This window comes from Cricetulus griseus, chromosome 2 (genome assembly GCF_003668045.3).
Source record: "Cricetulus griseus strain 17A/GY chromosome 2, alternate assembly CriGri-PICRH-1.0, whole genome shotgun sequence".
Taxonomy (NCBI): domain Eukaryota; kingdom Metazoa; phylum Chordata; class Mammalia; order Rodentia; family Cricetidae; genus Cricetulus; species Cricetulus griseus.
Window position 1 is genome coordinate 376027125 of NC_048595.1, and position 17295 is coordinate 376044419.

At 50.7% G+C, this 17295-nt stretch overlaps 1 protein-coding gene across 1 annotated transcript; it reads left to right on the forward strand.

Moving 5' to 3' along the window:
• Nucleotides 1-8885: 8885 nt before the first annotated feature.
• Nucleotides 8886-12125, forward strand: Lgals1 (galectin 1). Its single transcript, XM_027403971.2, has 4 exons — nucleotides 8886-9041; nucleotides 10217-10296; nucleotides 11535-11706; nucleotides 11915-12125. Exons 1-4 carry the CDS (start codon nucleotides 9033-9035, stop codon nucleotides 12059-12061), a joined length of 408 nt encoding a protein of 135 aa, XP_027259772.1. The 5' UTR covers nucleotides 8886-9032; the 3' UTR covers nucleotides 12062-12125.
• Nucleotides 12126-17295: the final 5170 nt, after the last annotated feature.

The following is a 17295-nucleotide window of genomic DNA, read 5'->3' on the forward strand; positions in this document are numbered from 1 at the left end:
ATAGACTGTTTGGCCAGTTCCAGGCTAGTGAGAAAGCCTGTCTCAAAAACAGTGGATGTTGCTGGAGGGGTGACCTGAAGGTCTCTGGCCTCCACATCCCTGTGCATCCATGGGGACATGCATACACAGCCCGACGCTTGCATTGCTCTTAGGCAATAGCCGGTATGTGATGCTGAGGGCAGGGATGTGGCTCAGTAGTAGATCAAATGCCTCCTGTGCTCAGGTACCAGCACCATAAAGAAAGAAGAAATGTGATATGGACTCAGGCCAGGATGGACAGCTGATCTTTGCTTTGAACTAGAGATAGACATTTGCCCAGAAGGCTGCAGCCCCCTCTGGAGAACAGGAGGATACTGGATGAGGTCCCACCCTCGGGCCATCTCGGCATCCCCTCCTTAACTTTTAGATAATGTAGCATTATGCACTCCTTAAAAAAGTCTGTCAGGCTGCCATTTCTTTGAAGGATGACTCATTCCTAACTCCCTCTCCCGACTCTGCAGCCTTCAACCCTTCTATCACTGCAGTTTATCCGGAGTAGACGTTATGAATCCACAATCCATTTGCTTCTCTATCTCCCATGAAGGATGCATTTCACACAGCACCATGACACTGGCATTCCTCAGGGCACTGTGCAGGGGTTTAGAGCTTTCTTCAACCTTCCATGCAAAGTACAGGACCTTGTCTCAAAAGAAGAGAGAGGGCCCAGTTAAGAGCATGGACTGCTCTTGGACTCAGATTGACAGCTCAAAGCTACCAGTACCTCTCCAGCTGCACGGGGTCTGACCCTTGCTCTGGCCTCCCACAAACACACATTAAAAAAAAAAGTGGCCGGGCATTGGTGGCACAAGCCTTTAATCCCAGCACTCAGAAGGCAGAGGCAGCAGATCTCTGTGAGTTCGAGGCCAGCCTGGTCTCCAGAGCGAGTGCCAGGATAGGCTCCAAAGCTACACAGAGAAACCTTGTCTCGAAAAAATAAAAAAAAAAAGTGTCAGTGGGTGGTGGTGCATGCCTTTAATCCCAGAACTCGGAAGCAGAGGCAGGCTGATCTATGAGTTTGAGGCCTGCCTGGTCTACAAAGCTACACAGATACACAGAGAAACCCTGTCTCAAAGGAAAAAATAATAATAATAATAACATCTTTGAAGCTAAATGAAGCGCCAACAGGAGAGTGATTTAAAGCACATGAAGGCACAGCATGTGAGGGAAATAACTCCTTTGTACTTTTTGTACTTTGTACTTTTGTTTACCTACTGTTTAGGGGAGAAAAAAGATAAGACTGTTTGGCTCTCCAGAGTCGATAGGCTGACCCACCCCTAGGACTGCTTGGAAATTCAGAAGAAGAAAAGCCTAATCTAAAATGTTACTTTCAAATGTAATGGGAGGTTTGGGACTAGTCCACTTAATATTCTATTGAGTTTGAAAACAGTAAACATTAATTTCAGCATTGCAGTAATTTTGCTTTAAAAAAACATACTGGGCAGTGGTGCCACATTCACCAGCAGAGGCAGGTGAATTTCTGTGAGTTTGAGGCCAGCCTGGTCTACAGAGGGAGTTCCAGGATAGCCAAAGCTGTTATACAGAGAAACCCTATCTCAAAAAAAAAACAAAAAACAAAAACCCTTTAAATCTGTAAGCATTGTGTGTGTGTGTGTGTGTGTGTGTGTGTGTGTGTGTGTGTGTGTGTGTGCCTGGTGCCCATGGAGGTGAGAAAAAGGTATCAGAACTGGAGTTACAGACAGTTGTGAGCCACTATGTGGGTGCTGGGAGGAAGACACACCTTGGAGGATATCTATGCCTGCCTATGCTGAGATTTCCAGAGGTTTAATTAAAGAAAACCAACCCTGAGTGAGGACAGCATCATTCCACAGGTTGGAGACCCAGAGTGAAGAAGAAGGAAAGGGAGCTGAGCCCAGCATTCACCTCTTTCTGTTTGTTGACAGCAAACACAATGTGACCAGCTGCTTCATACTTCTGCCACCATGTCTTCCTCACCATGATGGACTGTTGCCCCTCAAACCTCAAAGCACACCTTCGCTCCCTTTGGTTTCTTACCATGTACTCACAACAATTAGAGTCAGCACAGAAAGTTGCTGTTGGAAGTGAGGCTGCTGTTGAGAGAAGCCTATGCACATGGTTCACAGATTTCTGAACTGATTTATGGGAGGAATGCGGAAGAGTCCAGAGCTGCTGGCTAGAGAAGTTCAAATGCTATGAACAGAGCTTAATGGGTCATTCAGGTCCAGAAGACCACAATGCAAAGAAAGGTGAACAGTAAATACCAAACTCACAAGGTTTCAGAGTGGGTGTGGACTCCATCAGAAACTGGGCTAAAGGCCATTGTGTTCTCTAGGCAAGACCCTAGCCATATTCCTGAAAAGTTGTATGAGGTTGCATTCAAAAGCAATGGACTAGTTTGTTAAGATTTTTGTTGTTCTTGTTTTGTTTTTTGAGACAGGGTTTCTCTGTGTAGCACTGACTGTCCTGAAACTCACTCTATAGACCAGGCTGGCCTCTGCCTCCCAAGTGCTGGGATTAAAGGCGTGCACCACCATTGCCTGGCTAGAATTTTCAAGACAGCACTACATCCAAGCTGTGGCATGGTTGTGGTTCACTGTTCTTAGATCTAAAGTGAGAGCAGAAAGTTGGAGAGAAGCTGGGTAGAGAGAAAACAGTTATAATGATTAAAGTAATAGTGCCATGACAGAAACTGAGGCTGTGCCTGGGGCAAAAGGGAAGGTACTTTGAGAACAAGACTGCAAACTCTGAAGGAGACTCAAGTTGTGAAAATGCAGTCTTGAACCAGGTAGTGGTGGCTCACAAGTTTAGTCCCAGCACTTGGGAGGTAGAGGCAGGTGGATCTCTGTGAGTTCGAGGCCAGCCTGGTCTACAGATCGAGTTCCAGGATAGCCAGGGCTACACAGAGAAACTGTGTCTCGGAAAAATGCACTCTTTAAAGCAGTCTGACTGAGACTGATGGAGGGTTCCCTGCTCAAACATCACCCCTAGTGAAGGGTTGTCTAGGTCCACCCATGGGGGCACACAGACCACGATACACCTGTGGTAAAGGGGCCCAGCCCATGTATCAAGCTGTCAGCAGAACTTGGCAGCATATCTGCAAGGTGCTAGTTTTTCAAGCATACAGACTACAAGTCACCGGGTCATGGAGATTGCAGAAGACTGTAGGCCAGGCAATGTATAGCAGGGTTGGGATTCCTGTAAGGAAATCCTAAGAGGCCGTTATTATTTGAGGCTATGACAGTAAGGCTCCAGTTAACCAGGGATGTGTGACATCCAGTTAACCTACAGCTGAGGAAAGCTGTAGGCATGGGCCCAAAAGAGGCTCCATGTGCTACAGGCCATGGGATTGGAATGGGTGGGGCTGCTAAAGGATGCTAAAACAGGAAGCTTCAGGATTGGTATTTTCTCTGGTGGGTTTCAGGCTTGTTTGTATCTGATCCCATTCTTCCCTTTGGGGATGGGAATGTTCACCATTAAATTCTGGAAGCAGCTATTTTTTCTAAGAGTCCGTGGCTAAGATTGTCTTGAGTCTCAGGAGAGATTTTGGACTTTGGGCTTTCAAACAGTGTTAGAAATGTTTGGACTTTTAGAAATGGACTAAATGTCTTTTGTGATAAGAGATAAATTTGAGACTTTGGGGCCAGAGGTGGAGTGTTGTGTATTGATGTGAATCATTTGAGTGTCAAGTTGACAAGAAATGGGTTCATTTTATTATCATCTTGACTGGACTTAAAAGTAGCCAGGCGATAGCTCTGGGCATACCTGTGAGGCTGTTTCAAGACAAGTCCCATTGGCTAGGAAGAAAGGAGAAAGTGAGGTGAACACCAACATTCATCTGTCTCTTCCGGAGTGTGGACACACGGTGACTAGCTGTCTCCCATTCCTCCCACTATGCCCTTCTTGATATGATGGACAGTAATGTCAACCATGAGCCAAAACAAGCCCTCCTCCCTGAAGTTGCTTTTCTCAGATATTTTGTCACAGCCATGGGAAAAGTAACTAATACAATGATTTCAAAGTAAAATGCTAAGGCAAATAAAAGGCCTGAGCCCTGGAAGATGGGGCTTGTGATCTGAAGAGCACAGAACCCAAGTGGATAACTAAGTGGAAAGGTGGCTGCCTGGAAAGGTGGGACAGGGGACACCGCAAGGAGGTGCAGTGTTAGGGGGGTACCAGCACAAGGGTACCAGGAGTTGGAGGAGGCACCTTCCCCCCAATACATACCCCTACCCTTCACAAAGCAGCTTTTAGAGCCCAGGTCCGTGTGTTTTCCTCAGCTCCAGCTCCCTGTGAGAGCACAACCAAGTGCCCTCCCACTCTGGTTTCTACATCCTTAAACTGCAATATAAGATGTGGGGGAGCAAGTCAGGTATAGCATCTCCAGGGTCCCTCCCCACTGTCTTCAAGGACTCAGTGTGGGAGCCAGCTTGGTGGGTGCCGTAGATGGTACCCGTGTGCTCCATGGCTCCATGCCAGTGCTGGCTGAAGGAGGTACAGACTGTGTCAGGGCTAGGGAGGAGCTGGAGGGCCAGGAAGGGCCTTACTGGCTGGGACCTGTATGGACAAGCTAAACTCAGATCCAAGGGCTAGGTTGCAGGACAGAATTCCAGAAGACTGTCCTGGCTGATTCTGGGCTTGACCTGAGGGAGAATCTGCAGAGCTGGACTTTGGCCTTGGAGAAGGAAGAGGGAGAAAGCATTCCAACTCAGTACCTGCAACTCTCAACTCAGCCAGGAATGACTGACATCATTGCTATCTTCCAGGATCTGGATATTATTCAGAATAGCCAAGGCCCTGGGCTGCAGCCCCCAAATCCATGCTCTCCTCTGCTCCTCCTGCCTCTGCTTGGCATCTGGCCACGGCTGTTGTTACCTGGGCAGAAGTTCACCAGGTGGGTGGACACTACGGAGAGATGATATACTCAGATGAGCTAGGATATGAAAGCGAGGCGCCAGGCATTAGGCCTGACAGATAAGTGGGTGCCACCACCAAGAGGCCCTGAGAACTTCAAGGAGGGCACAGAAGGGACTTTATCTCTGCCTTGCCTTAAAAGCAGTAGTGCCTGTTACAAGGGATATTAGCATCTGGCAAATCCACACTACAACCCAGGTGGGCAAGGCTCTGCCAGACACCAAGGAAGGTAATCTTGGGAAGAAGGGACAAGGGGACTAGAAAAACCTAAGCTCAGCTAGGCATAGTGACTCACAGCTCTTTTCCCAGCAGGGCTGCTTTAAATTCCAGACCAGCCTGGGTTACATAGAAAATTCCAGTCAGTTCCAGGTCAGCCTGGGCTACAGAGTGAGATTGTCTCAAAACCCCCATGAGCTCCCCCCCCAAAAAAAGTCACCTATGACCTGAGTCCTGCCTTACATTACCCTCAGGCAAGAAAGAGCAGGACTTCACACACTGCTGCAAATGGAGAGACTGAACAAGCAGGCAGGGCTAGAAGCAGAAACTGAGTATCCAGGCCCCAGTCAGAAGAGACCCTCATACCCTGTTCCTCCATGGCCAGCCTGTGCAGACAGCACCTACAGAGAAGGGCCCTCCCCACTCAGACATTCCCTCATGCATGTCTTCCTTTCAGGTCATGACCTGGCAGGGATAGCTCCTGGAGTCCTGAGATCCCAGAACCTGGGATGGCCTGGCAATTGCCTGCCGAATCTCTGGACATCTACCTGGAATTCTGCCTAATGTGTCCCATTCCTAATGTGTCAGAGGAGCACACCTAGGGAAGAGCGGAGGACCAGGGCGGGGCCCTGACAGTCCTTCCCTGTGACTGAAGTCTGAGGAGGCCCCACAGGAAAGATGGAAGCTTCTGTGGTTAGTTTCCCTGGTAGCTGCCTGAGGGTGGGGCTGGGACCTGATGAGGCAGCCCAGACTCACTGAGATTTGACAGCATCTCCCCTATGTCCTACAGGCTTCCCTATCCTCCTGACCTGGGTTGGCTTCCTCCTCTGTTAGAAGGAGCTGGAGAGGAGCCTGGGAGGGCAAGGCAGATTGCTGGCCTGGCCTCAGATGTGACTCCTAATTCCACATCTGCATCTTTCTTCCAAGTTGGCAGTTTCAGAAGGGTAATGGCAACATAGACTCCCTGTACTCCCCATGCTCTCCTCACCCGGTTCCCCAGTGTGAACTGAGAACCCCTCTAACTAACCAGAGATTTTAGGGTATTAGAGGGAGCTCTGGTAGCCAACAGGCAGGGCTTGGCCTCTACATCCTTAAAGAGATAAGTAGTTGGTAGAATGCTTGCTTAGCACGTACAAAGGCCTGGGTTCAATCCCCAACAAGACGTAGACCAGGCATGATGTCACTGTTTTATAATCCCAGCACTTAAGAGGCAGGAGTAGGAGGATCAGAGGCTTAAGATCCTCTTTGGCATAGAAAGTTCGAGGCCAGGCTGGGAAGGGGAACAGATAAAGGGATCCAGTAACCCCAAGTCTGTTTTTAGGGTGCTGATATGTGTGTGTGTGTGTGTGTGTGTGTGTGTGTGTGTGTGTGTGTAAGATTTATTTATTACATATATAGCCTTTTGCTTGCATGTATTCCTGCACAACAGAAGAGGGCACCAGATCTCATTATAGATGGTTTGTAAACCACCATGTGGTTACTGGGAATCTCTGTAAGAGCAGACAGTGCTCTTAACCTCTGAGCCATCTTTCCAGCCCCATGTGTTGTTTTTTTTAAGGGGGCAGTTGTTGCTATATCAGCCATTAATGTTTTATTTATTTATTGTTTTTGTTGGGGTATTTTGAGGGTTTTTTTTCTGTTGTTTTGGGGGGCTGGGGTTTTTTTGTCTATTTTGTTCTGTTTTTTCGAGACAGGGTTTCTCTGTATTGTTTTGGAGCCTGTCCTGGAACTCACTCTGTAGACCAGGCTGGTCTGGAATTCACAGAGATCTGCCTGCCTCTGCCTCCCAAGTGCTGGTATGGTATCAAAAGGGTGCACCACCAATACCTGGCTTGGGTTGGGGGTTTTTGTTGTTGTTGTTTTGGTTATTTGAGACAGGGCTTCTCTGTATAACAGCCCTAGCTGTCCTAGAACTAGCTCTGTGACCAGGCTGGCTTGGAACTCACAGAGATCCACCTGCCTCTGCCTGCTGAGTACAATATTAAAGGTGTGTGCCACCACTGCCTACCTAGCTATTAATTTTCTTCTTTCTTTTTCTTTTCTTTTCTTTCTTTCTTTATTTTTGAGCCAGGGTCTCATGTAGCTGATGGTGGCCTTGAATTCCTAACCCTCCTGCCTCAGCCTCCCAAGTGCTGGTATTACAGGCATGAGCCACGAAGCACTTTAAGCTTCAATATGGGAAGAACTGGGGCAGATAGCAAGAGGTATGCATACTTGAGCAGACTGGCCTTGCAAGACGGGTTCAAAGAAGTTCCATTGCTTAGGGGACAGGCAGTTGCTCAGGAGAGGGCCAGTCCTGCTCCTGCATGTGCAGACGCTTGACCTCCTGTGGGGGAGGGGCTGTCCTGTATGGCTTTGCTTTTTCTAGAATCCAAGACGACTGCAGATTTGGGTCAGTGACTTGTCTCCGTGCCTTTGGCTTAGAAGGAGGATGAGGTAGGTCAGGAAGGTTGAGTCAAGCAGGAGTCTGAGCCAAAGTATGGAGATGGATCCAAGAAAATGCAGAGAGAGGGCAGACTCATCCTGTCAGTAGTCTTCTGGACCCAAAGGAGGGGTCCAGGCTTTTGGGCAGGAGCAGCTTCAGAAGTGCCTTGTTTTACCACTTAACCCTCCACTCTGCTCAGTGAGCCTCCCTAAGTCGCATTTCACCCCATAATTATCTGTAGCTCCCTAGGACCCTCAGGCGAAACAACAATGAAACCCTTTGTCTGGTCCGAAAGGCCCTTCATGATCCCTGACTCCTATCTCTCTCCTACACACTCATCAGCTTGTTCCCCAGGCTTGGGCTTCTCATCACAAAGCCTTTGCCCAGTCAGAATGCCCGGTCATTCAACACCCTGCTTTACATCCCACAGTCTCCATCCCACCACAGTGGTATCTATGTCTTTGCCTTCCCCATAACCAACACAACCTTATTTAATCAGACTCATGGTCAGATCCTAGCCAAACCGTGGATTCTGAGAGTAGGGACTGGGAGGGGCTCAACTTTGAGTCCTCCAAGGCCAGCCCAGGGCTAGACACATAGTAGGTGCTCAGGAAAGTATCTGCTAAATGGATGGCCATGTCTGGTCTCCAAAAGTGAGAATGAGACCAAGGGTGCAGAGCTGACACACCTTAGGCTACCTCTCAGGCCCAGGGATGTCAGAGCCAGGGCACCCAGAAGTCTCTGCAGGCTCTGCAGTGGGGTGAAGTCCAAGGTATGAGCCAAGGACACCAGCGTCAGGCCTGGCGCCCAGCCCAGTCTTTCTTTAGCCCTAGTGAGCAGCACTGAGCTGCAGCCACAGTACGCTGCTTCCGGGGAAAGCCCGGGTGGGGCCTGGGCTTTGTGGTCCTTCTCAGCCCTCCACAGAGGCCCACATCCAGAGCCACAGCCGGAGCCACACCCCGGTCTGCCAGGCTGCAGCCTCTTTTAGCCCTGCTCTAATTTTCCTCAGTCTCTACACACATACCCCCACCAGCTGCACTGAGCCCCAGGGGCTCTCTGCCTGCTGGCCCCAGGCCCCTTCCCGCCAACTCTTGAGCCTAACTCATCCTCAAACTATTTTCCACTGGCTCCCCCAATCTCTGCCACCACACAAATCTTTTTTTAGTGGGAGGAGAGAGATGGGGAAGAATAAGGGGCGGCGCTTGGACCCTGAGGGAGGGACTAAGGAGGGGCACTCTTCTCTCTGACTGGTCACCTCTGCTCTAAAACTGGATTTATAATCCATTGACTCCGCCTCTAGTGCCCCCCCACCCCGTTCCTGACATCAATTGGCCTAGCCTACCGGAGGGGCGGGACTCACCGGGTCTGGGTCCTGTTAAAAGGGTCGGAGAGGGCTTGGGGTCCCGTCACTCGGGTGGAGTCTTCAGACAAGTGGTGCAGCCGCCTTCACTTCGCTTCAGTCATGGCCTGTGTGAGTGCGAGACCCTCTACTGCAAGGTCTAGGGGATTAAACAGCAGCAGATGGGCATAGAAAAGTGGCCAGTTTGGGACCTGGTTCCAGCTGTGCGGCCTTAGACAGGTGTTTTCTCTGATCCTCAGTATCCACGTCTGTAAAATGGGGGTGGGTGGCATAGTCCCCAAAAGTCTTCAGCCTCTCTGTGTTAAGAGTATCCTGGATTCCTCTGAGCTCCGACAGTATGCTTACATCTTAGAAGGTCCAATATTGGGGCACTTCGCAGTTTTCTGAGAAGTAAGAGTGGGAAGGGTGTGGCCACCTGGGGAGGGGGAAAGGGGAGGCAGGGGGACAATTTGGGCAAGGCCATTCACTGCTTCCCTCTCCTCTACTCTAGAGGCTCCTGACCCCTCCCCCCCTGCAGCTGTCCCCAGTCACAGAGCCAGGGCCCAGTAGATCACCCTCTGCTCCAGAAAAACTTAAAAACCTCCGGGGCCCAGGAGAAGCTGCCGTCCAGGCCAGGCTGGGGCTGTTCGTGGCTGCCGGCCAGCCGGGGGCCTAGAGAACTGCGTGCATTTGCACAAATAGACATACAGGCTGTGTATTTGTCAGGGTTCAAATGTCAAAGAAGCTCCTCACACAAATTAACTCCTGTCTGCCCACCAGGCAGGTGCCCAGCAATACCCAGCTATCTGCTGGGTTCTCCTCTAGTTTGCTAAATCCATGATGCTGCTCTCTAGCTGCACTCTTCTGCGGGGGAGGGAGGAGGGGGGCTGCCCCTCAGCTTCTCCACTCCAATGCCTGTAGACAGAGCCTTGAGGGGAACTGGAGAGGTCGGGGCTGCTTTTTCACTCCCGGAGGCGCTAAATGAGAACTTCGGTCACGCTCCATCTTCCCCTCCACTCTAAGTTAAAAAAAAAAAAAAAAAAAAAAAAAATCTCCAAGCTGACTGAGTGAATCTTCTAGGCTCTGTCTCTGTCCATAAGTTTCAAATTAGCATACCGTGCTGGGACAATCAAGACTAGAACTTACACCTTGTCCTACCCACCCACCCTACCTCTGGGCTTCCCCTAGGGCTGCTCCGGATACCCAGGGTGTCTCTGATCCCATGCACACACCCCAGGCCTCTGCAGGTAGCTCAGGCCATGTTTGAACTCGGCCCTAAATGCAGCTAGGTGGTCTTTTCTACACAGGGTCTGGTCGCAAGCAACCTGAATCTCAAACCTGGGGAGTGTCTCAAAGTTCGGGGCGAGGTGGCCCCTGACGCCAAGAGGTGAGAATGGAGCCAGCGATGGTGGTGGCAGGGGCGGTGTTAGCAGGCCTTGGGTCCCGAAGCTGGGGATGGGCGTGGCTGGGCCAGGGCTCCTCTCCCCAGCCCGCAGGGGGTTAATAGTCAGCTGCAGAAGCTCCGTTTTCTGGGTGAGTCACTTCCTAGCTGGGTCTGGTCGACCTCACCGTGGTCTCCCTTCCCCTCCCGCCCCCTCTCTCCCGGATGGAGGTTCTTAAACTAAACCAGCTGCTGCCTCAACAGCTACCTCGGCTTACCCCCTCCCCTTCTGCCTGGGATGTGTAATGTGGCAATGAGGGAGGGATCACCCACGTGCCTGCTGCCTGGGGGTGGGGTGGGGTGGGGTGTGCCGGCTCAGTCTTTTCTTTCAGTGCTTCCCTCTCATTCACAGTCCCATCGCCTATTTTCTAGGCAACCATGTGACCTTAGACCAGTCACCCAAGCTCAGGAAGCCTCGTTTTTTTTTTTTGTTTTTTGTTTTGTTTTGTTTTTTTCCTTGTGGGGAGACAGGGTCTCACTATGTAGCCCTGGCTAGCATGGAACTTACTATATGTCTACCAGACTAGCCTCCACGGAGACCCACATGTCTTTGCCTCCCCAGTGCTGAGATTGAAAGTCTGCACCTCCACACCCGGAAGAGTCTGGGTTTCCTAATAAAGCCAGAGGGAAAGTTGTGGTGTGGAGAATGCCAGGGGCCAGATTTATCAAGGCAGCTAGCTGGCTGATGGTAGTGAGTGCCTGGGCCTGCTCCTCTTTTTTCCTACCAGACCATGGTGGCAAGTACTGCTACCAGGTCCCATGTAACAGATCAAATCCCATACTACTATTTGCACTTTTACTCCACAATGATGGGACATTTGCACAGTGTTCTGCTCTGTACTAGGCACCAAGGACTCAGATACACAAGACAGACAGGAGGACATCGGAGAGTCTCCCCCTTGACCAAAGAGCTGACACCAATTAATGTCTGGGAGAGAGATCCCTTCAGCGCAGGCCCCCTCCCCCCATTGTACAGACAGGAAAGAAACTGGCTCAGAGAGAAATGGTAGGGTCGAGATCAACTCACATATTGAGGCCAGAATTAGAACCCAGGTTCCTGGCCTTCCTGTTGGCTGAGTTTCAACAAGGTACATTACAGGCCAGCTGCTGATGCTGCCTTTTCTCAGTGAGCTTTGGGTCTAGAGCCAGCCAACATGGTCTTAAGCCTACCTGTCACTCCCTAGCTTTGTGCTGAACCTGGGGAAAGACAGCAACAACCTGTGCCTGCACTTCAACCCCCGTTTCAACGCCCATGGGGACGCCAACACTATCGTGTGCAACAGCAAGGATAACGGAGCCTGGGGGACTGAGCACCGGGAGCCTGCCTTCCCCTTCCAGCCTGGAAGCACTGTGGAGGTGGGCAGGATGGGGGCTGGGCAGGGCCTGGGGTGGGCTGGACAACAATGGCTTTAGTGCTCAGAGACAGGCTGACCTTCCCTGGCTGTGTGATTACCAGTGACTGTCACCGGCTCTGAACCTATGTAGAGACTCACCTATATGGGAGCTGTCATCCAGGCTCTGAGCTGCTTTAGGGTGTCACTCACTGCCCTTCTCCACCCCCCAGGTATGCATCACCTTTGACCAGGCTGACCTGACCATCAAGCTGCCAGATGGGCATGAGTTCAAGTTCCCTAACCGTCTCAACATGGAGGCCATCAACTACATGGCGGCAGACGGCGACTTCAAGATCAAGTGTGTGGCCTTTGAGTGAAGTCAACAAGCCCCTAGGCCTCAATAAAGGCAGCTGCCTCTGTTCCCCACAGCCTAAACCCTCATGTGAGAGTGTATATGTGTGTCTGTGTCTGTGTCTGTGTCTGTGTGAGGGGTCCTGCCTCGGCTGATCAATCTTCACTCCCAGCCACTGCTCCACGTGTCCCTCCTGGTCCCAGTAGCCTCTCCTCTTCCCCCAGATTCTCCAGGCCAAGCAGAGCCTAGCACATAGAGGGTTTGGTGACCAGAGAGTGTGGTGACAGGAGCAGAACAGTGGGAAGTGGAGGAGGAATGAACAACAGGGCCTCATCTGCCTCCAGAAGGGTCAGAAAGCCACTGGGCATGGTGGCACAGACTTGAAACCTATGAGGCTAGGGCAAACAGATCGACAAGTGTTCAAGACCAGTCTGGACTAGTTATCAAGTTCAGGCCAGCCTGGCTACATGGTGGAGTTATCTGGGACTAGTGTGCATCCCTATACTACTAACTACTCGGGAGACTGAGGCAAGAGGATCATTTAGAACTAGCTTGGGGAGCTGGGCGGTGGTGGCACACGCCTTTATTCCCAGTGCTGTGGAGGCAGAGGCAGGTGGATCTCTGTGAGTTCGAAGTCAGCCTGGTCTACAAGAGCTAGTTCCAGGACAGCCTCCAAAGCCACAGACAAACCCTGTCTCAGAAAACAACAAAAACAAAAAACTAGTTCGGGTAACATAGAAGCACCTCGTAGGTAGGACAGGGGTGCTAAGGCAAAGGACTACAAGCTGTTGCTACAAGCCTTGCACTTACTAGCTGATCTTTCTCAGTCTTGGTTTTTCATTTGTGCATGGGGGGTAATACATAATTCAGATGAGGGTTGTTGTGAAGTTAAATGAGATTTTAAGGAGGAGGCCAAGTCCTGCTCTGGATACATAATGCCTTGTAGTTTGTGGTCTCTTATGCTACTGTTTGGGAGGGGGCGATTCAAGACAGGATTTCTCTGTGTAACATCCCTGGCTGTGGAACCCTCTTTGTATTGTAGATCAGGTTGTCCTCGAACCCACAGAGATCTGCCTGCCTCTGCTTCCCAAGTGCAGGGATTTAAAGTGTGCGCCACCACAGACCAGCTCTTACTAGCTTTTTATGCCTACCAATGTGAAGGGGAGAATGGGCCCTAAGGGACAAAATGACTCCTCAGTAGCTACCACATGGGGAAGCAGGCTTCCTAGTTTTATGATCCTCAGCCACATGGCTACACCCCTGAAACCCAAAGGCAGCTAGAGGACTAGACTAGAAGCTGTTAACACTGTGACCCTAACAGTGAGAACCTGAGCTGGTGTCGCAGCCCTTTAATGTGGTTGGGGGCTGAGTGGGCCCCTTAGAGACATGGGGCAAGGACTGGGGTTGGGAGGCTGACTGGAAGACCCACAGCAGGTCTTCGGAGGGCAGGTAGCTCACTGGCCTGGCAGAGATACGCATGCCTGCCACTGTGTGTTTACTCTTGGCCTCCAGAGGCAGGTGTCTGCCAACACTAGCCCAGGTTCTGTTCCCTTGGGATGCTGTTCTTCACTGAGCCCTGTCCTACCCTGCACAGGTAACTACGGCAGATCCATGGGCCACCATTGTCCACCCTTAACACACACATATACACTCTTCCCAAGAAACAGCTGAAGGAACTGAGCCCAGGTTCTAGAAGGCTTCAAACATGAACCTTATTGGGCTCTCTGAGCTCTCAGCTCCGGGGTATACTATCCTGAGGTTGGGGCAGGCATGTGTGAGAGCAACACATTCACTAGGACATCTGGCACCGTCCTGGCAGGGTCTCGTGCATCCCCCAGCCTCAGTTTCCCTATCCATAGCAGGATGAAAGAGTTCGCATGTTGGTGGGTCCCCTGGGATTCAGGAAGGGAGCACCCATAGGAGAAGTTCAAAGAGAAAGGAATGCACATGCCAAGGGCTCCCATGAGCCACACCCAATCCGAGGCTCCCAAGTGTCTCCTAGAGAGAAAGGTTTGGAAGCGTGGCTGTGGAGGAGGCGCCCTCTGCTGGGCTATAAAGAAAATGTCCCTAGACTGTCTTCACAAGTGACCATAGGATTCTTCAACAGGAGCTTAGCACTAGCCTTGTGTGAGGGATGACAACGGAGGAGAGGAGAGAGACCACTGGGCATAGAATCAGAGAGCCGAGTTCAAATACCAGCTCCACTGATGTGTGCTCTTCAACCTGTTACACAGAATCCCTGTGGCTTAGCTTCCTTTTTTGTCAAAGCGAGTTAACAGGGGTGCATACTCTGTGTGGTTGGAAATTCATCGTCTCTGTACACGTGTGGTGCCTGGCACCTGGTGGGGGCTCAGAAAATGCTGGTTCTCTTCACACCCTTTTTTTTGTTTGTTTTTCAAGACAGGGTTTCTCTGTGGCTTTGGAGGCTGTCCTGGAACTAGTTCTTGTAGACCAGGCTGGTCTTGAACTCACAGAGATCCACCTGCCTCTGCCTCCTGAGTGTTGGGATTAAAGGCGTGAGCCACCAATGCCCAGCTCTCTTCACACCCTTTAAGGCTCAGTATTTCCCAGGAGCCTAGCAAGCTGGTCTAGAGAAGTTAAAAAGACCACTTATTAGACCATTGGTGCCAACCTAAGCACACACCCATCCCTCTCTCCAGCAGGCCTCAAGCTCCTTATGGAGCCTAGGATGACCTTGAATGGCTGAGCCTCCTGCCTTTGCCTCTTGAATGCTGGACCTGCTCTCAACTGTGTAGCCTCAGGCTGCAGCTGACTGAGCCTGTCTTCTTAGTGAAATGGGGGTCAGATCTCCAGACATTACATAAAAATAGCTGAATAAACAGCCACTGCTTGTCTCCTTTCTTTCTGTGTGGCATCCCCTGCTGCCTCTGGCACTCATTAAATACCCAGTAAATGGAAAAATAATTGCAAGCAGAAATCTAGCCGATACGAGTGAAGTGTAGGACAGTAGGGCTGACACAGAGTGGCATATTTCACTCTCCCTGGGGAGGTGTCATGGTCTCCCTAGGCACTGCAGGGCCCACAGCTGGATTGAGGGAGGATCAATCTTGCAGAGCTCTCTCCTAAGGTCCCAGCCAGCAGCCATCTCATTCCTGTCTCTGGAACACACAAGAAGCCTTGGGGGGGGGGCACTGTGTACAGGGCAGTGGCTCCCTGGCTCCCATACTGAGTGGCTTTGAGCCAGTCACTTTCCCTTTTTTTTGTTTTTGTTTGTTTGTTTTTTGTTTTTTGTTTTTTGAGACAGGGTTTCTCTGTGTAGCTTTGGAGCCTATCCTGGCACTCGCTCTGGAGACCAGGCTGGCTTCAAAATCACAGAGATTCTCCTGCCTCTGCCTCCCGAGTGCTGGGATTAAAGGTGTGTGCCACCAATGCCAGGCCCACTTTCCCTTTTCTTAAAGATTTATTTATTGTGTACACACTGTTCTATATGCCTGTACTCCTGCAGTCCAGAAGAGGGCACCAGATCTTATAATGGATGGTTGTGAGCCACCATGTGGTTGCTGGGAATTGTGCTCGGGTCCTCTGGAAGAGCAGTCAATGCTCTTAACCTCTCAGCCATCTCTCCAGCCCTCATTTTCCCTCTTTAAGCCTTATCATCTGTATAGCAGGAATCAAAACTGCACTGACCTGACAGGAAGGCTGTAAAGATCACCACAGGGGTGGAGAGAAGGTTCAGCAGTTAAGAGCACTGACCACTCTTCCAGAGGACCGGGGGGTCAATTCCCAGCACCTACATGACAGCTCACAACCATCTATAACTCCAGTTCCAGGGGATCCAACACTCTTTTCTGACCTCCTCGGGGCAAAATTCATATAAGATAATTACAAATAATAATAATAAAATTACACAGACTGTCAGCTATCTGCTGCACACCTTTACTTTAATCCCTCACTCAGCAGCTAGAGCTTTGTGAGTTCGAGGCCAACCTGGTCTATATAGTGAGTTCCAGGGTAACCAGGGCTATGTAGAGAGACTCTGTCTCAAAAAACCAAACCAAAACAACAATAAAAAGAGGCAGCACAGGCCACAGCCTCTGCCCAGAAGGCATCAAGTGAATGACCCTCAGATGGGGAGGAGTCTGAGAAGGGGCTGGCAAGAGAAACAGGCTCTGACTTACCAAGTCAGGCCACAAAACTTCTGTTCAGTCCACAGCCACAGGGGAGGATGGAGCAGCAGGTGATAGTCCCACAGCAGAAAGGAGGCACACTGTGGCTGGGGCAATGCCTCTACCCAGAGGGAGATACCAAGGGTGACAGGAGGGCTTGCCCTCAGGGAGAAGAAGTGACCACTCAGAAGTGCATATGTCAGAGTGCCCTGAAGCCTCTCCTTTAGATGGGGTTTCCAGTAGCCTAGGGTGGACTCGAATTTTCTATGTATTGAAGGATGACCCTGAACTTCCAATCCTCCTTGCTAGGATTACAGCCATATGTCACCATACCCAGTTTGGGGACCCACTAAGATAACTTCTCAGCATCCAACATGGGGTCTCCAAGTGGGGGACCCTTGTGAGGGAAATCCAACATCTATAGGGTATCATGCCTACTGTAAGTGAGGCTCCTTCCGAAGAATCATCTTCCCACTCTGCATCCTGGGGTTCTAAAGTAGACACATTAGCTTCTGACGGAGTGGCCAGGGAGCTAGGAAGGGAGACAGACCAAAGACAGGAGATCAGGCTCATGTTCTAGTACTAGCACAGTCCTCTCCCCTCCCTCACTCTTTTTTTCAAGACAGGGTTTCTCTGTGTATCCCTGGCTGTCCTAGAACTCACTTTGTAGACCAGACTGATCTTGACCTCACAGAGATCTGCCTGCCTCTGTCTCCTGAGTGCTGGGATTAAAGGAATGCGACACCACTGCCAGGCTGCACAGTCCTTTCTTATTTATTTATTTATTTTTTGGTTGGGGGGTGTTCAAGACAGGGTTTCTCTGTGACTTTGGAGGCTGTCCTGGAACTAGCTCTTATAGACCAGGCTGGTCACTAACTCACAGAGATCCACCTGCTTCTGCCTCCAGAGTGTTGGGATGAAAGGCCTGCACCACCACTGCCCGGCCACACAGTCCTTTCCTAAGTGACAGCTTGCCTCTCCGTGTGCTTGGCACACACTAGGCATTCAATACTGGCTCTATGGGCTTCTATCTGGAAGACCACTGGATCCTAAGAGTCTGGTTTTTGTCAATTACCCTGTGTATCATCACCTGTTCTGGGCCCCTTCCTTCCCTCCACATTGCTGGAGACAG